The sequence below is a fragment of the Pagrus pagrus genome, assembly GCF_965226575.1.
Source record: "Pagrus pagrus genome assembly, chromosome: 19".
NCBI lineage: Eukaryota > Metazoa > Chordata > Actinopteri > Spariformes > Sparidae > Pagrus > Pagrus pagrus.
The window spans coordinates 15,516,421-15,542,861 of record NC_140203.1 but is presented as its reverse complement, the minus strand read 5'-3'; the positions used below and the strand labels follow the sequence as shown (position 1 = coordinate 15,542,861).

Here is a 26,441-nt window from a genome sequence, read left to right as displayed (position 1 = left end):
AAGCACAATAGTACACAGAGCCAGACAGACATATTTTTACCCTGATTGTCGTGTGCTTAAACCTCAGCTGCCCACGAAGGAAAGGTGTGGAGACAGTTAATGAGATTTAGAGAGAAAGAGAGGAAATGTGAGAGAAAACGTGTCCGCCTCCACTTCCAACTAAAGACAATCTGAATCCGTCCCTCGTCAGCTCTTTCTTCAACACTCTATAACTCATTTCCATATTTTCCTATTTATATATATTTTCCATATTTTCTTATATTATTTCTCACATATTTAGAGTCTCTACTGCCTACTCTTGTTCCATCTACTAATTATCCTTCCCGTCTCCTCTTCTTCTCTTTCTCTTGTATGTTTCTTTGATAATGTCCTTTACTGTTATTCCTTGCCTATTGTAGAGTTTTGTTTGCTTTGGGAACATGGAAATTGTACTCAAAACCTGTGTAATTTTTGCATAAATAAGTTTGTTTCACAGTTCTATTTCTAGCCAGGAACCTATTATAGTGAGCCACTTTAGTGCCACAGTTCAAGTATCAGAGAGTATCTCTTTTCCTTTCCTGTCCCATATCGTAGAAAGTGAGATTTCTATATCCGTTTGATGATAAAGCTGGTCTAGGTGCTATATAAATACTGTGATAATATTAACTGCGAAATGCGCATAGCCATTTTTCAGAATCTTCCTTTAAACGGGCCGTCAAAACTTCCACAGTCACCCCCTTCAGCCACGCCCCAAGCACGGCCTTAGTTGCAAAAACACAGCAGAGCTGATGCAGACATAGGGTGGCTGGCTCCGGCCTTTGGGAGCTGACCAATCAGAGCAGACTGGGATTTTCGGGAGGGGGGTCTTAAAGAGACGGCCACTAAAACTGAGTGTTGGTGAACAGAGGTGCTGCAGCAATGAACAGTATGTGTTTCTAAACACTAAAGTATGTAAACATTTTCTAGTAGACAGACAAAATAAAAGTATGAACCTCAAAATGGGCATAATATTAAAACCTTCAGTAAAAGTTGTAATACCACAGCATAAAAAGGTAAAAGAGTAAAAGTGCGGCTGTCAACCATAATACCACTTGGAAACACAAGGGGGGAAACGTAAATTTTCCTACCACTGATCAAATCTGAAAGGAAACTTTCTGCTGTTTTCAGTGTAGTTTGATAGTTACAGAGAAATAAGGCTCAAGAACAAAGTGTTTCACCAAGTGAGGATTCAGGAATGCATCACATAGAAATATCAGTTCATGAGTGTCCACACCGAAATACGAGCTGTGATTTCTAATATATTGACTGTTTTTTGTTTCATCTGACTTTAGAGGTCAAACAACCAGCTTGGAGAGGATGAAAGACAAAAAATTAAAAAAGTAAACATGCATTTTTAAAATTCCACTGCTTCAGGGTGGACATGGTCTGAGTGTGACAAAATACAATCTTCAGGTGGATAAAGGATTTTAGTGCAAGGAGGCAAAGTGTTCCCAAAAGTTTGCTCTGCTATTTTTTCCTCATGTTCAAATCACTCATTTTGATGAAATAACACACAACGTTAATGCGCTGACACTGCAGATGGACGACACCAAGATGTCAAAGGAATTGAGATGTACTGCATGGTGTCACATGCACCATCTGCCCCTGTGTGATGGAGCATCTGGGCCTGAGTGGGACAGTTTCTCAACTTGTTACTGATGTCTGTTACAGAGTCTAACTCCCTGTTTCAAACAGTTCTTAAAATTGTATTTTGCCTAATAACCCAATTTTCTTTTAACCTGTAAGGAAATACAAATGCATACTTTTTTTCAGGGTAATACCAGTGATGGTAATGAACGACTCGACAATATAAGAAGATATGTTAGAAGTTTTTGAAACACAGATACAATTCAGTTTTGTGTAGGAATAAAAATCTGATTCACTGTATTTGGCAGTTCAAATCTAGCCTAGAAAATTGGGGCACTCTAAGCAGGTCCTTTTTGAAAGATGTCCTCAGACCTTCAAGTGCCATGTTGTGACTCTTTGGCTTAGTAAGATTAGACACGGCTGTAAACAAGCGACAACGGAGCTATAGCGAAAAACAAGTGCAAGCGAGCTCCAGCAAAGCACACCGTGGCTGCGGGACGCTTCGTACCTCTGGATGACTTCTGCCGAATTCTGCTCCCTCTCTCTCCTCTTTCTCTGCACAAATCCCCGGAAAGCCCTGCCAGGACGTGGCACAGTATTAAAGGGATGAGAGAGGGTGAATGCTGGCGTAGCATGGGGTAGGACAGAGCAGGGAGGCTGATGCCAGGGCTTTGAGCTGCAGGGTATATTTGGCTGTAAAGGGGAGGCTGTTGTAGGTAGGCAGCAGGTAGCGTTGACTATAGAGACCAGAGAGTCAAATCACATCAGCAGCCTAAATGTTATTTTCTGTTTACCCCTGCAACAAATGTCTGCATGTGATATAATCCATGTGATCCTCTGACCTCTTTTCGTCTTTTCACTTGAGATGTATTTCTTGAAGGAATAGTTTGCTTTTGGGGGAATTTTATAATTCTTGATACTTTCCCAGAATCATTCATGGATACTTGTAGTGTAACTGTCTAAGCAGTTTAAAGGTATGTTGAGATTTGGGCTTAAACAATTTTAATTCAGCTCCTGGAGGAGTGTGGACTGAAGTAGCAGCTGTACTGCTGTTGGTTTAATACTGACTATTCACAGATCTTCATTTTTTTTGGATACATTTTGTATGTTAAATCTGAAATCGACTAGCAAGAGGTCGACATCAAAGATGGCAAAGTTGTCCTGGAAGCAAGCCACATTCACTTAAATCAACCATTGTGAAACTTTGAACCCATTCTGGCCATAGCAGAGTTTGATACCCCACTGGGTTCAGCCTGGACTTTTATGTGTCAAAGTACAAACATGCCGTGTAATGTGTCACTGTCAATGTGTGATTGTGTCTTCAACAAACATAATTTTTGTGAACCAGGAAAGGTGTGACCACACAGTCCTGTGAAGATGATCAACATTTGTCCACAAACAGAGCTCGAGAAAGAGTATCTCAGTATCTCCAACTCCATGCTAAACACAATGTTTTGCGTGTTTTGGGGTATTTTGACTGAAAAATTCCCCTAAAAGCAAAATGATATTTTAAAGTTTGAGGCAGGTATTAATTTTTCTTACTGTCAACAATTCCCATGTAAAGACCAAAACCTAAAATGACATCTCCTGCTTCTCTCAACATATTCTGACTTTCCTGCCTATCTATGGCACTCAGCCCCAAGTCCTGTCACACAAACTGAAGCCATAAATCTTAAAACATCCACAAATATGGTATATATAGTTGCAGTTTTCATAAAAAGCCAAATTTTGTAGTTTTTATGATGCATTACTCAAAAAAGGAATACATAGTAAAGCCATTGAGTACAGTTGTATTACACTATTGGTGCCCTGTAAGTATTCATGTATGTGGGCTTTATTCAAACTAAGCTCAAGCCATCCGCATAAAAAAACCAAAAAAACAACCACATAGGTCGACAGTGAAAGAAGCTTAAAAGAACCCATATTTACGTTTCCTGTTTCGGTGACCTGTAGTTGCCATAGTCATTACTACGGCAGCAAGGGAGGAAATCAGGCATAGCATAAAGAGCTACAAGTCCCCATAGGGAGGAGGCCCGGGGACAGATGGTTACTGTAGGTCAAACAGGTAAAGGAATTTCCCCCAGGATACTGCTGTTCGTGTCCAGTGTGAAAGTGAATATTATTTTAACCCACTTATGTAGTTCAATAATGTCATGTACCTTAAGTAACTGAAGTAACATACGTTAACACAGTTATTTTAACCGAAACCATGACGTTTTCCTTGGACAATCCAAGCAGTTTTCTTGCTAAACCTAACCAAACTGCAAGTATACGAGTGTGGATCAGTCTATCAGCCAGTCCATCACTTCAGTCATGACTGAAACAAATCAACAACTTTTGGATGGATTACCATTGACTTTGGTACTGACATTCATGCTCCCCACAGGGTGAATCCTAATGACTCTGATGATCCTTTTAACCTTTCTTATTTTTTCCTAGCACCATCATCACGTCAAACTTTAAATTGAACCTGAACTTCAATACTTGAAGGTTTTATATTTGTAAAACAGACAGGTTTTATTTGGCTTATGTATTGGTGTGCAATTTCCATTCAGTTGAATAGGCTTTCTTTTGGTGTCCAGTATACCGTTCTTATAATACATCCATGGTTTAGCCTCAGAAATTACTAGCATGCTGTAGACTCTCAGTCTTGTTGGACAACAATAAAGGTCTTTTCATGGGAATTGCTGACCAAAAAAAAATTGAATATCACCAGCTTTTTTATTTTGATTATTATAAGAATTTTGAATAAACCCTCTACGTTTACTTTAGGCTAGCAGCCAGAGATTAGTTTGGTCAACATACAAAGAAGTTGAACAGCTTGGGTTAGTTGGGTTTGGTTAGGCAAGGTGTGGTTGGAGCAGAGGTTAGGCGGTATGACATGTCAAGGCTTTGCATAGTTTAGGCACATTACACTGTTATGTTAAGATTTATCTGATTGCTTAACTTAAATCTGAGCAAGCCTATACAACACAGAATTTAGAGATCAACATGCAACATGTTTCATACTGGATATTTATCTACCATGATTTTAAGTAACTTATTTGATGTATAGCTTACAACTGACTTATTTTTAAACTTCAGCTGATAAAATAGTTTAAGCAGAAGGTACTGTGGATCACATGTTAGCACTATAAATACTTGTTCTTGACAAATCTCTCCAGAGCCAGTTGCCACTGTCAGTTCCAAACACGTCTAAAGTCAGCCAGCACAGATTCAGTGATAGTTGGCAACGACTGTGGAGCAGGATTAGAGGACTAACATGACTGCCACAAAAATCTTAAACGGCCAAACGCTATCTATTGCTGTGTCCTAAGTGAGGACAAGGGCGTGTGCCAAACCGCCAGAACTGCTGGGTGAATGCGATCTGACAGTGTATAGGTCAGCCAACACACAGACGGACATTTTCCTGACTCGGGCTTGGCAGATTTACTCAGCTGCAGTGGATTACGCTGGACTTCATCATTGCTGTTGCATTTTAAAATCCTATAACTCAATTCCCCCCCCCCCCCTTGACTTCTTTTTTTAACTACAATTTAAAGATATTATTTGTGCTGACTAGGCTTCTATCTGACAACCCATAACTGCCAATCACATGATGACTGGTGATTCTTGAAAAGGTGTTGTTGGATGTTTGCTGTCTTGGTTAGTAAAGCCAGAGTAACCCAAACAACAAAAGGTTTTTGATACAAAGAATTAATCAAACCCACCAATCCATCCACACACACACAAACCTCACCCTGCCCGAGGATGAAAGTTAAATGGTAGTTAAGAACAAGAGGTAAGCCAGCTAAGAAAAAAACAGGAAGCAGGCAGGGAAGTATACTCACGATATCCTGTTTGAGTGTCCAGTGATTAATTAGCATGCAAGAAAAGAGGAAAGAGAGAGAGAAAAAACACAGTTGAGGCACCAGTGAGCAATTAGTCCAATAAACAGAGAGAGGAAGGACTGGGAGAGGCATAATGAGACAGACTAAAATAGTGTCATAGTTGACCTACATGAATTAAAAGTCAAAAAACTTCCATCGCAGTGTAATTGCTACTGGTATGTGGCTTATTTATTGGGCCAAATGAACAACCCCTTTCATAACTGAGTCTGAATTTGTGCTCTGAACATGGCATAACAAGCATCTACTATAAGATGAAAGGTGAAATACAGCGAGAAAGTACAAAAGACACATTTAAAAAGAGATTTAAAAAAACGTCAGTGATAGTCGGGCAGAAACGGATAGCTGGCGAGCTGCTGGAGATTCTGTAGTTTGATGTGAAGTGTTTGTGACAGTTGAGATATCTTTTACAGCTGCAGGTGATCAGAATCTTAGGTCACTATCACACTCAGACAGATGTTCACAAGCACTTTTATACACACACTGATATTCTCACTCACACACACCTGCCTTTGTTCTTTTCAACACACTTGGTTTTGCATGTTCCAGCCCATGATATGAACTGCATGTCTTACGTTACTGCCAATCATTATTTAAAGCATGCATTTTTTGCCTTTGTTGGTTTGTCAGTCCACCACTGTCAAGACTGACATACAGTATCTGAACAATTGTTGGGTGGATTCCCTTAAAATGCAGTACAGACATTCATGTTCCCCAGATGATCAATACTACTGTCTTTGATGATCTGCTAAGTTTTCATTTCGCGCCATCAGTTGATGATTGATAATAACTTCAGTCATTTTCCAAGCAAACCTGTCAACATCTGCTGGTTCCAGTTTCTGAAAAGTAGGGATTTGCTGCTATTTATGATAGTAAATGAATAGGCTTTAGGTTTTGGACTGTTGGTTGGACATAGAAAATAATTTGAAGATGTCACTTTGGGCTCTGGGGAATTCTAAAGAGAATTTTATATACGTCTACTTATAGATGTCACTTCAATCAATTACTCTTGAAAATAATCAGCAGGAAAGTCAATACTGGAAATAATCATTCTAGCCCTACAAATCCCAGAAGTCCAATGGTCCTTCAAAAGCACCGACAAGGAGAGCTTTCAAAACAAATCCTGCTTTCAGCTGCTTTATTATGCATCAAGAACTGAAGAGGAATTGACAATTTATTCAATATGATTTATTGTCCTCCTTGAACAAGCTTTTAGGGTCAGCGAGCTGATTTTTATAGCTCACTGAAATGAAAATCAATGGCAGCCTTGACGGTAGGAAATCAATCTAAAAGCCTGTAGCATGCTTTGGAAAATGGTTTGCGGTCATATAAAGTATGCAATTTGTAGTTAATAGACTAAAACATGCAAAAACAACAGTATGTTCTGTTAACTGTGGTTGTCCACACACCAGCCTGACCTTGCAAACAGAACATAAATGTGAAGGTATGTGCATAAATGTGTGTTTGTGTACATGTAAAATTTATGAGTGCTTGAAGGTTGGACACTCACGCCTGCATGGTTGTTGTGGCAGTTTGAAAGCTGAACATATTTTCCTTGGGGAACCAGTTAGTGTCCTCTGCAATTAGAAAGAAAAATGATGAGTCCAGGGTTAAGAGGAAAAACAGAAAAATGTATGTGTCATATTGGCAAATGTTGTAATAAATATATTTTAAAAATTAAAGCACTTCACAGTCCACCACTCCACAAATGGAGAGAGGAAGACACACAGAAGGAGACAGTAGAGGAGAGAGACGGGGGGACGAAGAGTCAGGAATACAGACCACCACATTACATCCAACATCAAACCCTTAACGAACATGAGAAGAAATAGATTTGAAAGTGTGTGTTGAAGTAACTAAATGTAATATTAGCTCACTTTTCATGGAATCCCTCACTTGAATTTATCCAAACTTCGGTCTAAGATCTGCATCTGATTGATTTCATTAGAGTTTTCACAGTAAAATAACTTAAAATGACTAATAACTTTTCTTAGTTATTCATTATTAAATGCCTACTAAAGGGTTAAGTGTGATTTGCTACTTGTTTTTCACGGAAGTGGTCCTTAAACTTCCACAAAGCCTAGAATTATTACTATAACTACACAATTTAATCAAACTGTCACAAACACTAAACTAATAGGGAGGCAGGTTTAAATGGGTGCTAAATTTATAACTCACATTGATTCAGACAATGGTAAAAAATAACAAAAACACCTCCTAATGTGGTGCAATCCAATACAAAAGACCCTTTTCACAGCAGACATTTTGACTTGTTAAAGCAGGAAAAGCACAGGTGAGATTTATAACATTAACGACGGCTGCATTCTATATAGGTGAGCTATTTCCAGGACTCTGGTGTTGTGCAGGCTCACGCACTGACATGGCTTACTGGGACACGTAATAGAATGGAGCTGTCGTTAACATTACTGGTCACACCTGTGCTTTTAGTAAATTATTAGGTGTTCTTGTTATTTTGACCATACACTTTAAATATTTCAAATCAAAATAATGGCTTAAACAGAAGAGGCAACTACCTCTAACAAAAAAAAAATATATCAGCTAGATCTTACTGCCCTTTGTCTGATTGAAATGAGTCAAATGCTGTTTCATCTCACTACCAAACCCACCAACCCAATCCACAGGGTCTTCTGAACAAACCCCCATCCCGCCCTCATTTGGAATTCAGCGCCTCTCTTTCCTCTGTGTCCTCCGCCCTCTCACCTCTCTCCAGCCCAGTCACCCGGTCCACACTCCACATCCGCTCTAGGCGTCGGTGCTGCTTGCCTGCCTCTCGGGATGCGCTCTCCAGGTCCAGGGAGCCCTGGCTCCGCGAGGGGGCGCCGCTGCACGAGTCACAGGCCAGCCCGCTGCACTCTGCCTCCCCTTTTCCACCCTCGCCCCAGCTGCGGATGTTGTGGGCGCTGACGGAGGTCTGCAGTGGAGGTTGAGACAGGTGATGGTGGTGGCCGTGGTGTGATCCATGGTGGGAGTGGGATCCAGCGACGGTTAAAGACTGCTGCTGCTGGTTGCTACTGCTGCTTCCACCTGCCCCGCTACTTCCTCCACTGCTGGAGGGCGCGTTGGTGCCGGAGACTCCGTGGTGGTTCCCGTGATGATCTTTCCCGTGATGATGGTTGCCGTGATGGTGGCTGGTGCCACGGCCGCTGCTGGCATGGTGGTACTGGGTGGGGGACGATGAGGTGGAGGAAGGGGAAGTGGAGGGCTGGATCAAGCCACCTCTGGATCCCACCCCGCGACTCCCCGACTTCTCCTTCAGGACGTCCAGTTCTAGGCTCTCTTTGCTGCCCCGGCCGCTGCTCATCAGCATACCGCGCTGGGTGGTGATGGTGTACACGCGGGCAGGCTGTAGGGTGCACTCGACACACTTCAGCTGGTCTTCCTCCGCTGAGAAGCTGCGCTCGAGGGACAGCCGCGATGGCTTGGTAGAGATGGTGATGGAAGGGGGAGGTGCCAGTGCGGGTTTCACCAGGCTGGACTCCTGGTTGTCCTCACAGCCCTTGGTGGTGTTGGAGCAGGGATGCAGGTGGTTGTTGTTGTTGGGGCCAATCGTGTCACTTGGCGACTCCGGGTCGGGACCCACCAAGGTCTCACACAGAAGATGAGCTAGTATGATGGTGAAAAAGACAAATACGAGTGTTAAAGAAATAAGGAAAGAGCCAAGGAAAAGACAGAGGAAAAAGAAGAAGAAGAGGGGAGGATGACACAGAGAATAATATCTTTTCTTAGGTTATCAGCTGTGGCAGTGATACACTAATGATCGCAGCGTGGCATTTCAACAGTGGATGAGGTGAAGCAGGTGGAAACATGGCCACAGAAGGTATGGACAAATGGCAGGATGGCAGAGACGCTGACCTGATCCGTTTCGGTTTTCAGGGTGTGTGTGGGACAGGTACTCTCCAAATGCTCGCGCTGCTCTGTGGACACACACATACACATGACACACACATACACAAGACATTAATTCACAGGGTGGAAAGGAGGGGTGAGCGAGAAAGGAGAGGAAATGGCAAGGTAGAGAAGAGAGAAGGGCAAGGGAATTGTAAATCATAAACCTAATTGCCTTCTTTGTAGGCTTGTGCCACCCACAGATTAAGATGCAGCTGTTTTATCTCCACACTTCAGGCAGCCTCAGACTGAGGGAGAGACAGAGTATGAGACAGCCGGAGGAGATGGAGTGAAGGATTGTTTGACTTAATTTCTCAGTATGACCTCAGTTTGCGTCGGCGGATGTAATTGCGGCTGGCAGTGTGTTTGTTTTCCTTGTTTCATACGCGCTCAGGATGTATGTGTGGATATATGTACTGTATCTTCGTGTCAAGAAAAATACTTAACCTTGACGGTAACTGAAGATGATTGCTTGGAGATGTGCTGAAAATAGATGCTGTGAGCTCCATAACCACAGTACTGCATCTGGTGGTTCGCTCCTTTTATTCCTCTTGGTCTTTCTTTTTCACACACACACACACACGCAAGTATAGACAGATAAATGCGCTACAGACATCCATTCAGCCAGGTCTCACAGTTGAATGGCGCTGACCTCCTAATGTTCCTCTAGTCAGTTTGTGACAGGAGTGGAAAATTAGCAAAGCAAGACAGGGTAAAAGAAAGAAAGATAACTCTATAGATGTGCTTTCAATGTCAATCTGCTTACTAACTGAGAGGAAATGTAGCGCGGCAATAACTATCAAGAATAAGGAGTCATTATGGTAATTAAGAATGAGAGGAGAGGCGAGGAGAAAATGGAGTAACTCTAATACTGTAAGCTATTAATATTCATTTATTCCTAGAGCAAGGATCATGATAATCATTTACTGTACTTGATTATATTTTTGAGGCACTGGTAGCAGTCTTTATTTCCATTTCAAGACTTTAAACGTTCACTCCACTACTGCAATACTGTAGTTTTTATCTATTATTTAACAACAGACAGCTGCTATACTTTAATTACTACGTTATCTCGAGATACCAAACATTGTTTCCTTTTAAGAAAGGGTTAATTTATCTCAGTAAGTAATACAAAAGGTCTTACCCTCTTATTACTTACAGTCTAATGTTTATTAGATCAGCAGTGCCATGCCAGCATACAGTACATAGATGGTGTCTTGCCAAGTGTAGCAGCTGATTTTAGCTGAAAATGTAGGATCAAGGAGTATCCATTACCGATCAATAATGCAAGAGACTTTACATCAATCTTAATTTATTTATATACATACTTTATTAGCCTGTACCTTTCGAACACCCACCGACGTTGGTCACTGTAATCCTGTTGTTTCATTCTGCCCCGGTTCTACACAGAATGGATGATTGAAGCATTTTTAGCAGCTTACACTCTAATTATATCCGTCAAAGATTTACATACATAATGACCACTATAGCCAGCTGCTCCTCTCAAGTATCTCACTCTAAAACGTCCATGTGGAAACAAGCACTACATAATGATGCTATTGTTACACCTAACTCTTACAATATGTAAACCAAGCCCAGTGAGCAGTGTGTATGTCACGGTACACTCTTATGAATCTTATGATGTCATTTTCTCATAATAAATTATCTCTCTATCTCTTATCAGCTCGACATATCGGCTATATAACAAGATAACTTAACGTGTTATCACTGGAAGAAAAGCGTTATCTCGATAACTGCAGTAAAAAAAATAATAGCACATAATGCCGTTAAGGCCTTTTGTATAAACTTCCTTAGAGGATATGAAGAAGTAAGGGTGCCTCCAAGATAACACAATGAAACACAAATTACAACATTGTTGTGTTGTTAATTTTATTTGAATACTTGTGTATTGTGTCTGACTTTTAGTTTCAACTCTGAGGGTGCCTCCATTAGGGATGCATGATGCATATCGGGCTACTAAATTATCGGCCCAATAATGGGAAATATTGGCTATTGACTGATAATAGAGCTGATAATACAAAGCCAGATTGCTTTCAGTGACTTTACATGCACAGCAGCTACACACTCCAATACAGTAGGTGACGGTATGCACCACTGAAGTTGTTTTGCGATCACCCAAGGACACAGAGGCGACAACTATTATTAGATGGTTAGAATTTTAAATCAATCAATCATCTTTGCACACTACATCGTGGCTTTACTGCCCTCGGGTGTGCACAAACTAGAGGTTAGTGACTTGTTTTGGAATACAAGAATGTGAAATTATTAGTCATCTTATCAGTATCAGCCTTGAGAAGCAGGTAATTGATTGCTGTTCTCCAACTGGAGGAAGAACATGATGTCACCAAGTCCAAAGTGTGTTGAGGTAGAGATTTCCAGAATAATAGTATCCTTCTGTCCAGGAGCAATAGGAAAGCGATCATGGTGGACTCAGCAATTAGAACATTTAACCAAAATGCAAGTGTATTGATAATAGTTGACCAAAACCTTCTAAGCTTTGAGCAAGATCAGAGCAAATGCAAAAGGATTGCAGGGCCAGTGAAGCAGTGGGGACACAAAGGGCTAACGTTACGGTAGAATTTTACCAATCAAGCATTACAAAGATAGGCTCTATTTGTCAGTTTGAGCTGGATCAGACTCAGGAGGATAGCGTGGTTAATCCAATGCAAGGTCACGGACCACCAGTCAACATTCAACCCCGCTGTAAGCTCTGACTCCCATAGTCTTAGTCTTCAAAGCAGAATGGCTTCCCATGGACATTATGTTACTGTAAATTTTGGAAACTGCAATAGTTTAAGAACATCTTTTCCAAAACCTTTTCACAGGGACATGGTGGAAAAGAAGCAAACTGAGACCAGAGAAAGGTCAGAGCAGGGCTGGCTATAGCAAACTGATTTTTAACTGGGAGGGTTTAAATAATAAATCACTAAAGACCTATTAGTACAGGCAGACTAATGAATCAATTGTGAGTCAGTATACTTATTGTTTTTTTCTAGTGTAAAAAGCATCTTGCAAAATTTGTTATGTTTATATCGATGTGATCCTGGAAAATAGCCTGATGTGTTTACAAAAACTGCCTGTTTTCCTAATGCAGTTAATGTCGGAGGTGACTGCTGCCACACACACCCACACATGCTCACACTTTGTGCAGAAGAATCCCCGGTGTAGAGGGGAATCTGTGGGTGTAGCTCTGTCAATTATTAAAGCCTGTCCAACACAGCAGGCGCACACACAAACACACACACCCACATACACTCGCTCACAGTAAGAGCCGGAGTGCAGTGAAAACAGACTCAAACGTTTCTCTGATGCACCGTCTTCCCTTCTCCCTTACACTGAGTTTTTTTTATTTTATTTTAAACACAGTCCTCTTTTCTTGCTTCCCCATCCCCTCGCCCTCTCCTGTCTCTCTCCTCCTCCTCTTCTGCAAAGCAGGATTTCTCCAGAGACAACTTATGTGAACAAAGCTGCTTTACATCTTTAAAGGAAACGTGACAAAATGACCTTATGTTCACATTAAATACACATCTTGGAAACATTAGTCCTTACCAATGCAACAGAAAGATGAGGCTAAGACATTATACTTGTTCATGTTTGACCAGAGGAGGCCCTGTTAATGGAGCTATGACTTTATTATTCAAATTACTTGAAACCCATTCAAATCTGCCATGTTACCTGACCAGAAAGTAAACATTTCTGGACTTAAGCCTTTTGTGGGAAACTCTGAGGTCCTCTACTAATACTAATTCATAGTGAATGCATACATCAGTAATTAAAGAGCATAATACCTCCGTCTTTACCTGGATGAAGGCTGCAGTCAAGCTTTCAGAGAGCTAAACCACACCAGTATTGAGACTAATGTGGACTCCCATTAGAAAGACAAAAGACAATGTCAAATTTACACTGTATAACAGCATTGTATAAGATACTGCATGTAATATTTTAGTCCTATGCCAGGGGTTCTCAAAGATACTCTTTAATGCCAAAAAAAGATTTTCTTACCTTAACCATAACCAATATCACGCTTCATGCCTACACTTAACCAACCAAACCAACAAAGCTAACCAATCAGAGGCAAAGTAGGGCAGGTCTTTCCAAGAAAGGTAGCGGGATCAATAATCATGCCTCACTGACTATATATAAAGATGGACAACATGACAGCTCCCCATAAGGGAACCACAACATTTTGTTCACTCCTTGGTGACCCCTCCCCCTCCATGTTAGCAGATAGGACAGGAACCAAGCGTTAAACTCAAAATAATAATAAAAAAAAATGTCAAATACATTTTTCCCAGACATGATTTCTGCCATTTTAAGTTGTTTATATCATGTTATCATGCTGAGGTTCTTGATTTAGCTATTTGATGCTATAAAAAAGTTCATGGTTGACAGCTGTGCCGTGCTCGTGATTGAGTCCGGCAGGATCTCAAAACTGTGGCCACATTGTCCGATTGCTACTGTGCAAATTCAGGCTCCAAATGATGCCACTAGTTCAAGATGGCAGCGGCAATATTTTGGCTTCATTTTTGTGCAGTGGAGGGAAGTAGAGACACATCTTTCATATTTATTTATAGACAATGGTTTCACTCGATATTTTTCTCATGGTTATCCACACACCCTCTGTAGTGGCTCTATGACCCTGCCCCAGTTTGAGAACCACTGCCCTCAGCTCACATGCATCTATCAGTAGGCCTGTGTAGGGCACAAACGACCTATGGGCCCCATTACCCTCTATGTTTGTGTGTAACATCGGTGTCCATCAAATACAGTGCATACACCAGACTACACAAAGCAGCTTCATACTCTATTTTGCCAACAGAAACTGACTGCTACTCTTATGCTAGACAACTACCTGGCAGCTGGTCTGCTGTTAGTCAGTTAGTTTGTTGTAATTTGATTAAAGGTGCAATATGTAAGAATTTTAGTAACATTAGAACATTTAAAAATTATGTAAAGCTAACAACAGAATGTGAAGAAAAAACTCTAAGTGCTATATCGTAGGCAATTGGACTTGTTTCAGTATCTTTAAGACGTTTCACCTCTCATCCAAGAGGCTTCTTCAGTTCTAACTGGAGTGGAGTTGCGGGCTTTTAAACCCTGTGTGGGAGTGTCCTCACAGAGTCGTTAAAGACACTGAGTTTCAGAGTGGTTAGGGCCATGGCCTTCGTGTGGGCTGCTAGGGCTAGGTGAGCCCAGGTGTGAATGGGGGTTAAGCTGTCTTGGGAGGGAGCTCAGTACTGCATTGTAGGTAGGTGATTAGTAGTGTCGTAGGCCAACTCCTCTGCTCAAAGACGATCACTCCCACACAGGGTTTAAAAGCCTGCATCTCCCCTCCAGTTCATTAGAACTGAAGAAGCCTCTTAGATGAGAGGTGAAACGTCTTCAAGAAACTGAAACAAGTCCAGTTGCCTACGATATAGCACTTAGAATTACAATGACCTGAATGACTGAGAACCTTCATCAACGTGAAGAAATAACAGTTAATGGTGTGCCTGGGCCTGAAAAAGTTTGAGTCTTGGCAGTCCATAGCTCTTGTACAAGCAGTGTAAACAATAGCAACACTCCCCCATCTGCCCTGAGCCACCAGTCAGGGCAGAGTATATACAGTATCTATGACCACTAGCTGCACGGCTAACTGAGCAAACTGGCTCACGGCAGCTACAGTTAGAAGCAGTTAGTGGTTACTCTGATAATATGCTGCCTCTTATTTGTGTGCAGTATTAATTCAGCAGGTGGCCATTTCTTACATATTGCACCCTAGACACAAATTAATCTAGGAATCTGCACAAAGTAAGCACAATAAACTGTAATAAATGGCTTAAAAGAAGATTTGACTCTACAGTACAAAGCCTTAAGATTAGGAGGTGATGCAGTGTGTGTACATGCACTTGGTTATGTGCATGTGTGTGAGTGAGTCAGCCTCTAATATACTCAAGGGCAAAACAGACAAAAGAACAGAAAAATTAGATGAAATATTTGTTTGTTTGTTTGTGTGTATGTGTGTGTGTCTACAAATGGTGATGTAACAAGCAACCAGTCCCGTTAAGGACAGTTGTGACAAATGTAGTCTACACTCTAATCAGCAGGTGTCCCTGTGAAGCTCTGAGACGTTTTCATTTTAACCGTCCTGTTTTATTATTCAACCAGCTGAGGCTCTCTGATTAGAATCAGCAAACAATGGTGCAAGAGACTTGCATCATCCATTATACATGAAAGGAAACAGACAGAGAGAAAAACGCCTCTCAATCCATCCGTTAAACAAACCCTCTCTGTATGTTTCTTCTTATTACTGTTATATGTGAGGAGGACAAAGGTGCATGAGGTGGCAGGAGAAACTCTCTAAGGTGAAAAATGTCGGAGGAGGAGGGAGAGAAGAAGAGGAAGAGCTTGACAGGCAGAAATGAAATTCGTCCTGCATGCTCTCAGACATGTGACAGGGGTTTGGGGAAAGGAACAAGTTGGGGAGGGGATTTTCTAAGGAGGAGAGACTGGATCAGAGCAGAGAGGAAGCAGAGTGTACAGAGAAAAATGGGGCATATTAAAAATGAAAGTTGGAGTAAACTTGAGGAAACGGAGGCAGACAGAGAGGGAGCACAGTCAGGACAATGAGGAAGAGAGCGTTAAAACCGACAACAGACTGTTTCCTCCTTGGGGTAAATGCGTCTTTGAAAATCAACTCAGTCCTGAAATCCTTTGTGTCATTTAACCTCTTATGGGTCTTCTACAGGCCCGCTAAGTAGGATATGTGTGCTGTGAAACTCTTGTCAAACAGGAGTGACAGGGATGGCACAGGTTCAAGTTCAGATCAGATCAGATTAGATTTTCTGACAGCGATGAAGAGCTTGTGGAAACTGGCTGTGTGAGAGTGAGAACTTTGACTTCATAGGTTTATGTTTCTGAGGAGTGTTCCCTCGACAAATATACTGTATAGGCAATATTTCATAAACACTGCAAACCATAAAATATCTTAATGAGGTTCACATTTCATTCTTGACCTTGGATAACACAAGAGACTTTCTCATCACAAGCTCCATTTAGTTTCGAGGACCATTTTGATCTTTATATCGTATCACATAAACTTCCTCAGTAGATGGCGTTGGCCCAGCTGTGATTGAATTGTAGATGTTCACATTTCTGTTTTTCTCAGCACTCACTTCTTCTGGCTCAAGAGCTAAAATTAAAACTTCATGAGCCTCAGGAAACTGCTGTTTCAAAGAGAAAGCTGGGGGAGTTGTTCTTTAGCTTCAGATCATATCACATGATCTTCATCAGCAGATGGAGTTTGGCCTGTTGTCATGGATTTGTAGGTGTTTCGACTACTTAAAAGTGCACTTTGCAAGGAAGTAGATTTTTTGGAAGTAGTGTTTGGAATGAGACTCAAAAATCAACTTTCTTACTAAATGGACCTTAAAAGCTTTAAATTCTGAATTATCGAGTGCTATAATCGATGCTCCGGCACTAAATGGACTTCGGATTGGGGTTTTGTTTTGTTTTGTTTTTATCTCAGCAGAACTTTTTAGATTAATTTACAATGTTTGAGAAAGCTGTCTGAACATTAAGTTGAGACCTGATGATGTGTCATTGCTGTAATGTGTTATATGGTGACACGTTCAAGAGCTTATGATAAATAAGATTCTTTCTAATTCTTTACAAAAATGCCCCAATTTTTTGTATTTACTTCATGTAATGTTCATAATCCCTATAATGTGTACAAAGTGCTAGTTTTTAATGCAGGAAATGACCAAATTCACATGATCTATACAATAGACGTCCATGTTTGCTTTGTTATTTGTCCTTCATGAAGGATGGATTTTGTGACTGGACAACATCACTGGAGATTGCAATGCATTTCAACTGCCAACTCGAATGTCGCAGTGTCCTTTAACAAAACAACAATTGGAGTTTTGGAAAGAGTTCCTGCTTTAAGCTAACACAATCTGGCACCATCAGAGTTTAGATGAGTTCCCCACAAACCTCGCATTCACTGTGCAATTTTTTCTGCCACCGGTCACAAAATCTCCCAGGAAAATTAAGGCTGACTGGTGATGGAGTCAGGCTGGCAGCCTGGCACCATTTCTATCTGCTGTCATGCCTCTATTAGAGACTAAATGAGTGAATAAATTCACATTTCTTCTGTGTTGTTGGTAGTTGCTACTCTGAGGAAAACAGAAATGATCTAATTGTCTTTGAGACAATGGTGCCAACAATAATACCACTTGGAAATGCAAGGGATTGGGGTGTTGTCTGTTTCCACTTTAAATGACAAAATACTTTGTTTGTGAGCACCCTCCAAAATGACACATAGAAGCATTTTCTAATCTGACATCCTTATCTGTCAGACCACATTTATAAGGAGAAAGGAATCTGTTTTATGATGTTACAAGGCTATATTTAAAGCTTGGTAAGGTTTAGGCGCAAAAAATGAAGGAAAGATCATGGTTTGGATTAAAGAAAACATCTTGGTTTGGGTTAAAATAACCACTCTGTCAAAGTTTGGGGAGTTTCGTCATGGTTAAAGTCAGTCAAAAATCGTGTTTGTGGTATATAGAAATCAATGTTGATGGTCAGTGGTCTCCTAAGTTAAAGGTCCAATTTGTAAGATCAATCAGTCAATCTTTATTTGTATAGTGCCAGTTCACGATAAGGTAGACCATACTATTTAATTAATTCAGATTAATTACAGAGATACAACATTTTCCCCATGAGCAAGCACTTGGCAACAGTGGCAAGAAAAAAAATGCCTTTTAACTGGCAGAAACCTTGAGCAGAACCAGACTCAATGGTGGGCGGCCAAAATAGTTGATCGTTAAATCTCATTCCCAACTAGTCAGTATTGAGACTCGTTCAACCAATATCTTATAAATTACAATGTCTACAATGTCAAGCAACAAGGATGCTATATAGTCCAATATTTTGGACAGAACTCCAAAGATAGCTGTAAGTCTGTTACGTAAACTACTGTGGGTACAACGTTAAACCTGAAGCTCTTTGCCTTTTGCCTGGTTGTCTGTTCTGTTCTGAGTGAATATGATATAATGTATTTCGCCTTTGTCTGGGTCTGCAGTTCAGCAGATACTCTAGTGTACTTTTCACAAGCTGAATGAGTCAGAAAACAATTACACACACTCCACTCCTTCTTGAACACATTCTGCCACAAGATCCACTCACCACTTTGCAGACACATACCTCAACAAAGTGAAACACCTCAGCACTGCAACTCTTTTAATAGATTCCGACAGAACAATACATAACTAGATACTTGACAGATGGGAACATTACACAACTGTAAACATGACATGCCCTTTTTCTTCAATGTCTTCCAAGTTTGTGTTGACTAATCTTTCCAGATTTTAAAACAATATTTAGTACTTATTTCAATGTTACTTTATCCCCTTTTTGTTTGACTTTTTTCTTCCATTGTCCTGTTATTCACGATGCTTATACGCCTACGTTTTCAGCGCTTTTTTCCTGGTTGGGTTTGTTCTGACAGGTGTAAAAAGCCCACCCACATTTGGATATTTTTCTTGCAAGAAAATAATCAGTTTCTATTAAAATCAGGGTCCTCTGCCAAGTGGAGATATATTAAAGCAATGTGTAGATTGTAGGTAAAGGTCAATGTAATTAGGTGTAAAATGTAGCAATGTTTATGTAAGATAATTAGAAATTTAGATCATTTGGAACAAAGAAATATCTTATCCCTTTAATATGACAAATAGGTAAGAATGCTTCGCTTTATACACTGTTGTTAAGTCTGATTCTTGTTATTTTCCCTTAATTTTCTCATGAGTGTATTAATTTGATCACAAACTAAGCATTTTGTTAGTTTTTTCCACTTATTTTGTCCATTTCTGTTTAACAAAACACTGTTCTACCCTTGCATCTTGAAAAGGAAAGTATAGTAAAACACATAATTACAAAATCAATAATCAATAATTAAAACAATTTGGTTCTTATTAAGTTTAAGCTGTAATTTTGACCAACAAATTATCTTGAATAGACCCTGAAGGTTACTCTGAGATTAAAAAGATGTCATACGGGTATTTGCACATATAAAAGCACGTTATGCTGTAACGTACATTTTTTCATTCCATTATTGACCCCTATCTAATCATCTCATGCCTTTTCCCTGCGGATTCTGATGCTGTTTAACACTGTGACCATACATCTTAAGAGGACAAGTGGCTCATGGCTGAAAACAGGTCATCACTCCCCTGGCAGCGTTCCCATTGGTCTGAATATCATCAGAGCTGATGTCTCCCTGGGCGTCTCTCCACTGTAAACAATGGGCTGCCAAGCAAAGAGATTCCTCACTCTTAATGCTCCTTAATCGAATCCACCTCTCAGATGGTCTAATTGAATTGGGCCTCCTACAAACACACACACACATACACAAAGGAGCATACACACACGAATGCACCACTGGGGTGATGAGAACCTGTTGAGAGGCTTGTTGCATGTGCTGAGAGCCGGAGGGACTTGGGAATGTTAATTGCAGTCTTGAAAATGTGGTGCATTATGGGACATGTGGGAACGAAGCACCTGATCGGGACGCTGATTAAAATGTCAGTGAGTCACCGCAACTACCACACACAGTACTGAGTGATGCAACTAATTCACACACACTAACACACAACACTCTCCTGTTTCTCTGTTGTAGACTTTACATATATTATTCATATTTAATATACATTTTTAAAGATCTATAATAGGTGTCTTGCTGTGTTTACTTTTTGACTTAACATAGCAGGAAACTCGCAAGTGTTACCAATAACATTAACAGTGGCTCTGCTCTATTCTAATGTCCCAGTTAGTCACAATACCAGGACCCTGAAACTGAAGCAGTTAATTGGAATCTAGCCATCATGAATTTTGTCATTTACACCTCGACTTTCCTGCATGTCAAAATTACTTATGTGGAAAAATGCTCATGGTGTATTGTAAAAACTAAAACAGAAGATTAATTGACATTTATAGACAGAGAAGAAAAGTTATTCTTAAAAAACATTTTTTCTTAAATTAAAAGAAAAAATGTAAAAATATGTTTTCATCCGCAAACTAAAGGGACAGTTCACCCCAAAATCAAAAATACACATTTTTTAATGCTTAGATTACTTTCATTTGTAATGCTATTTATCCATCTAGATAATTTTTGTGTGAGTTGCCTAGTTTTGGAGATAGAGATGCTTGCTTTCCAGAAATCATGACCTGGTTACTCAAAATAATGTTGGAGCTAATTTCTCTGTCTATCGAACTACACCCGCCGACGGAATCACCAGACAGAAGGATCATAGATGAGAGGCTAGCTTACTAAGCTAACTTAGCTAGCTAAAGTTAGCAAAAGTTTCAGGCAAGGACACTTTTAATGATTACAACCTTACGCTGTCATGAGCATGAGCCTCTCATCCAGGAGCACGCTCCTTTTTGTGTGGTGATAGGTTAGAGTTTCGACATGCTGTTGAGTTATTTGATTTTTTTTCATTCTAGTAAAGTTTGATTATCTACAGTTTTGTGACAACTGATAAACTTGGGTTGAGATTGTTTTATCAAAGAATAAACAAAAAAAAACTCTGGCAAATATTCATGATAGCAGACAGACAAACAATCACTTAACACTGCCGGAGCCCTAATCATTCCTCAGACTGTAATCAATAAAATCTGCCTCATTCAGCATATTTATTGCAGACAATTATACCGTCTGATTGGATAAAGGGGGAGGAAAAGAGATGAGGAGGAAGCTAGATGTGATAGCAAGATTCTCAAAAAACAGTCTCCGTCTGTTGAGCTCGAGTGAATCTGAATAACTGTTATATCAAAAAACAATTACGTAACAGCTCTCGACCCGATGAATAGTCACTGCAAGCCCACAACAAAGACAGACGCACCTGTCGACTGTCCTGAGCAAACTAAGACACAACATTACACTTGCATCCTTCTCTGAAAAAACAAATCCTTTCATCTTTCATGCCGTCTTCACACACCCACAGCTCTGCGAGCGTTGTCCGATGCCCTTCAGCCGAACCACAGCCCAGCCCTCCTCTCTGGCTGATAGAAGATCAAAGCATTTGCTTTTTCACTCAATGTCGCAGAATTCTGGTGCTTGAATTGAAGGTAATCTCTCCTCTCTCTTTTTTTCCCCCCCTTGCTCTCAGTCTCTCGCTACTTCTCACGAGCTGCTGGAGGGGAGAGTGTGACCTGTTTCATAACCAGCAATCCATAAACATGCATAAGATGAGACCGGCACTGACGAACGGCGGGTACAAGAAGCCAGTGTCTCTTATGTATCAGTTGTATGTATTCCTAGCAATGTGGTCATTCCCACTTGTTTGGTGTCCTCAAACAGGTCCTCATACCTCAATTTACAAAATTAGTAATCTGTCGAAGTTTAACAAAATGACTTCGGAGCCTTTTCTGAACTGGCGAACTCATCGGCAGGGCAAAGACGTACCAGGGGTAATTTTAATTCATGCTAGCAGCCTGGCTGTAGGGACTGCAAAGTCTGTCTGCCTAACGCTTTCATCCAGGCTGAAATATCTCAACAACAATTGGATGCGTTCCTATAAAATTTATTGCAGACATTCATGGTCACCAGAGGATGAATCACCCAGACTTTGGTGATCCTCTGACTTAACCTCAAAAGCCTCCAGATGGTTGACATTTGTCTTTTTTCTAGGCATGCCTTGACAGCTATTGGGATGGGATTTGGTACAGATATCCCCAGAGGACAAACCCTTATGGCTTTGGTGATCCCCTGACCTTAGCTTTAATGACACTGGCAACAGGATAAAGATTTATGGAGTGGTTACATTTCGTTGAACCTCTTCTTTTGAAGTTGTAGGGAAAGATGACCTTTATGGTTAGGTATGGAAAAACATTGTCATTGACTACTAGGAAACAGGATGCAAACCTTGGTTCCCCATGTCAAAGTCAGATGCTTTTTATACCCAGTTCGACAAATAATTGCACTATATTTGTGGCAGTGTAAGAACATCATGGTATATCCTGCTTTGCCTCTAACTGAAGTAACGTGATCATATGAACAAACGAATGCTGCCTAGTATTTTTTTTGTCTTAGGGTCTTCATTTGCATGACCACAAGAGGTAACCAGCCAGAATATGCATGTTTTTAGCCATTTTAATAATGACTACTACTATCCTGCAGGGCTTGCTGCAGTTGTCGTTATTTTTCAATGTTATCCAGTGTTCGGGTGTACACCAATTACATCACTAATCCCCATCACCATAATTTAGATTTTTTAAATATAGAAATAAACCCCATTTAGTTCATCAAATAAAATACTCTAATTTGACGAGGAGCCCTGAGGAGCTAACATTACAACCGGCACATACCTAACATTTGCGTTACTTTGCAGCTGGTCTGTGGATGACATCTTCAGTTCAAGGGATCAATGTGTACAAATCTGTGGTGTGTTGTCAGTACTTAGTCAGATGACATTTGCTACAAATACAAACTGAAAGTTTCTGCTCCGTACAACAGCAGCAAAGTCGCAGAACAAAGTAGCAAGAGTCAGATTTCACACGCACCTTAAAAGGTACCAATCATTGTCAAGCCTGGATATGGTTGTACAGACTGAAATCTGCTGGGAAAGCAATTATACAGAGCCCCAGCATCATCAAACAGGTTTAGGGTGGAATATTGTTGTTCAATACATTGGCATGAAGGCGTTAGCAGTTGCTAATTCATCTAAACCAAGGCAAACAGGCTAAACCAAGCTAGCTTGACATGAGCTAACATACCCGGCGTGTACTTTACGTTAGCGTTACTTTACAACTTGTCTGAGGACATCAGCTACAGTTGTTGTGGTCAGTGTTGGGGATGTTTGATAGACCTGGCACCTCGAATAGGAATGATGGATGGATGGATGGATGGATGGATGGATGGATGGATGGATAGAGGCCTTGGCCTCCACACTGTCTTCACAGTGTGCAGTGCAGTGGCTGGTTGTCAGATTCATTGCTCTTTCAAATTACTGAAGTGTAACAAACTCAGTCTACCATGGCCTCCACAAACAGGTTGGCTTATTCAATAAATGTTTCATATGCTTCAGTCAGTCTAATGTTTGAGATTTACACCTGCAGTTTCTTTAATGTGTAACTCTATGAATTAGGACTTGGGTTTAGAGTTAGGGTTACGATTATGATTTGATTTAAATGGAGTAATGTAGGTCCTGCTGATAGTTAGATTACAGGCAGTTATGGTTGTGAATGTAAAGCTAATAGTTTTGGAAAGGAACCAGTGAGGAGGAATAATGAGTGCGTGGTCTTCATGATCTAGAAGACTGTGTGCCTATATGTGTGTTTATTGGAATATTTTTAAAAAATGGATGTGGATTGTGATATGCCCTCTAATGTGATGTAAAAGCTAAGGTGACACTATCATGTCTAGCTCCAGATGAGGAACTGATGAGTCAAAATTCAGCTATGACCACAATCTGGTCAAATCCAAATACCAGCCTAGTGTCCAAATATTACAAGAAGAAATGAGCTGTCTGGCCTTGAAGCAACAAAAAACAGAGGAGAGGGGCAAAGATTAATAAGCAGATGATTCCAGATGCTTCCAGATGTTTCACAGAAGAACACACTCCATTCAGCTGTTGCCAAAGTGTATTCTTGACACAAGATCAGTGACACATGACACAAGATCAGCCAATAATGTTCTGAATGTATCGAAGCGCACAAAACAGATCAGAAGTGCTTCAGATGTGAAATCAGTTTACAAAAATGGCTGTTTTGGGAAGAGTCACTGCAGCCTGAATCGTCCCTGCAGATCGTCAGTGTTAGAGCTGCCTGCACTTCAGACAGAATGGAGAAGAGAAGCGAGCAAATGAAGATGAACTGCAGAGAGCGGTGTGTGTGTGCGCGCACATGCCCGTGTGTTTGCATGTAGATATGTTTGTGTGTTTGGTTGAGAGTCGAGAGAAAGCACTTTTGACTGACTCTTCTTCATTCACGGGGTCGTGTGCAGGTCAAAGGCTGATCAGTATTGGATGCGATTCAGCTCGTTCAATCCGCTAATGCAACAATTAAACTCTGTGCTTCCTGAGAGACGAATAAGATTGTAAATAACTAAATATGTGCATGCATTTGAGTGTGTGTGTAGGAGGAGATCATCCTCAATCGTTAGTAGCTGTCTCAGAGGTGTAGTAGTATTTCAAGAGCTCCATTGAGGACATGAAGAAGAAGAAAAAAGACTGTTGGCCTTGAGATGGACTCACACACGCAAACACACACATTCTTACAGTAAGGCTACCTGCCTTGTAGTCATTAGTATGAGCATCACATTCCCATCTTCCTTCCAAGGTGGCACACAGACATGCATACACAAGAGGGCTCTCATCCAGGCTTTGTAATGTAAGGAAGACACTGAGAGAATGACGTAATAGCACATCAGCCCACATCTGTGGATGTTGTCAAGGTCATTCATTGACTGAGTTGGACTCACACACAGGGGGCCTGCAACGAGGTCCCAACCGAAAGCACAGGAGAGCTGAATTTAGTATTCTGATCTCAGCGGAGCTCGCAGCCCGCGGTCCGCGCTTCATGCGCAGACACATGAACACAGCTGAACACACGTGCTTTTTCTGAGAAGCTGCAGCTCAGCCTCAGACATGCAGCCAGCGCAGCGCAGGACGGAGATCACTTCTCTGCCTGCATGCAGCCATAATCCTACATGCACCACACATAGAGCTATGTCTTAAGAGCGGGTCGTTAACAGCTTTTAACGGGCTGGACTCGTGCCAAACAGTCTGAGTCCCACACCTCTCCAACAGGCTGCAGAAATGAATGAAGGCTTACCAGCGCCGCTGCCCTCTGTGATAACTGACCGTGATTAGTTGATCACTACTAACGACCGGATCGATCGCTGTGATGGAGTCATTGACAGCTGGATCGTTTCCTCGCCCGGGTGTGAATTAAGGCATGCTGCGCCGCGCAGCGCCGTGCGCTCGGGTCGATGCGGCCAGACATTTTTTTAAATTTAAATTACCATAAAATCAGATGGCGGGCTGTTAATGCAGCAGGTGATGGTCTATTTTAGGTGTTGCCAAACTGAGAGAGAATGAACGTGAGTCACAGCAGCCCTCGCTTTGCCCCTGCATGACTTTCATTACACAATGATGCTCCATTCACAACATTTAGTCAAAACTGCGACGCGCCAGAGGCGAGATAAAAACACATTGTGAGGGAAATACAGGGCAACATTCCTCTGTAGGTAGGCTATATTATATCATTCAGGAGAGACTTAAGTGTGATGTAGGCACACATTTGCTCAGCCGCACGCCCCGGGCTAAACGGGACAGTCGGCAGACGTGTGAAAAGCGCAAAGAGCCTCTCTGCGCATTAGAAAGAAAGGCTCAGCTGTACCCGGGACAGCGCAGCGCCAGTTCATCCAAACACACAGCTGCCACGCAAGATAACTCCGCTCGGGTCACACCTGAAGGCTCAAATACCTGCCGAGTCCTCCCGAGTCTGCTGCGCTGTACAAAAAACCGGGTCCCGAAGGGCGGAGAGAACGAATCCGGGTGTCACTCACCTAACTTTTGCTGCCACAGAAGATATCGCATCGTTTCTTAAATTCTTCCTTTTGGACACGGCAGTTCCCATGCTGACATGGAAACGACGCAGGCAGGAAAACAGTTCATTCCAAAGAGAGGTCGGACGGAGGAATGCGACAATGAAAAACTATACAAAAAAAAAACAAAGAAAAAAAACGCAACAACAACAACAACAAAAAAAGTTGAGAAGGGAAATCCGGGAGCAGATATGTCACGCAGGCGTCTGCAGAGGAAAAGATGCCCAAAAGGAAAAAAAGAAACGGGGACGTTAGGCTCTCTCTCTCTTTCTCTCTCTCCCTCCCTCTCTCTCGCGCTGTCTCTCCGGATATGAGCTCGTACGTGAGGGAGCTGCACAGCTGTCAGCGTGTGGCTGAAAATACACAGACCTCTCTCTCTCTCATTGATCTGAAAATGCAATGGGAGGCTGGTCAGGGTGGTGATATCACCATCA

The 26,441-nt window shown here is 41.3% G+C and overlaps 1 protein-coding gene across 1 annotated transcript in view; it reads right to left on the bottom strand.

Moving 5' to 3' along the window:
* nsmfa (NMDA receptor synaptonuclear signaling and neuronal migration factor a) overlaps positions 1-26,240 on the bottom strand; it is a 50,119-nt gene extending 23,879 nt beyond the window's left edge. Inside the window, exons 1-5 of the mRNA XM_084383673.1 lie at positions 25,969-26,240; positions 9,366-9,427; positions 8,214-9,116; positions 7,003-7,069; positions 2,114-2,182 (exon numbers count right to left, since the gene is read on the bottom strand). Coding sequence (XP_084239799.1) covers positions 2,114-2,182; positions 7,003-7,069; positions 8,214-9,116; positions 9,366-9,427; positions 25,969-26,039 — 1,172 coding nt within the window. The 5' untranslated portion in view covers positions 26,040-26,240. The remainder of the gene's footprint in view (positions 1-2,113; positions 2,183-7,002; positions 7,070-8,213; positions 9,117-9,365; positions 9,428-25,968) is intronic.
* Positions 26,241-26,441: the final 201 nt, after the last annotated feature.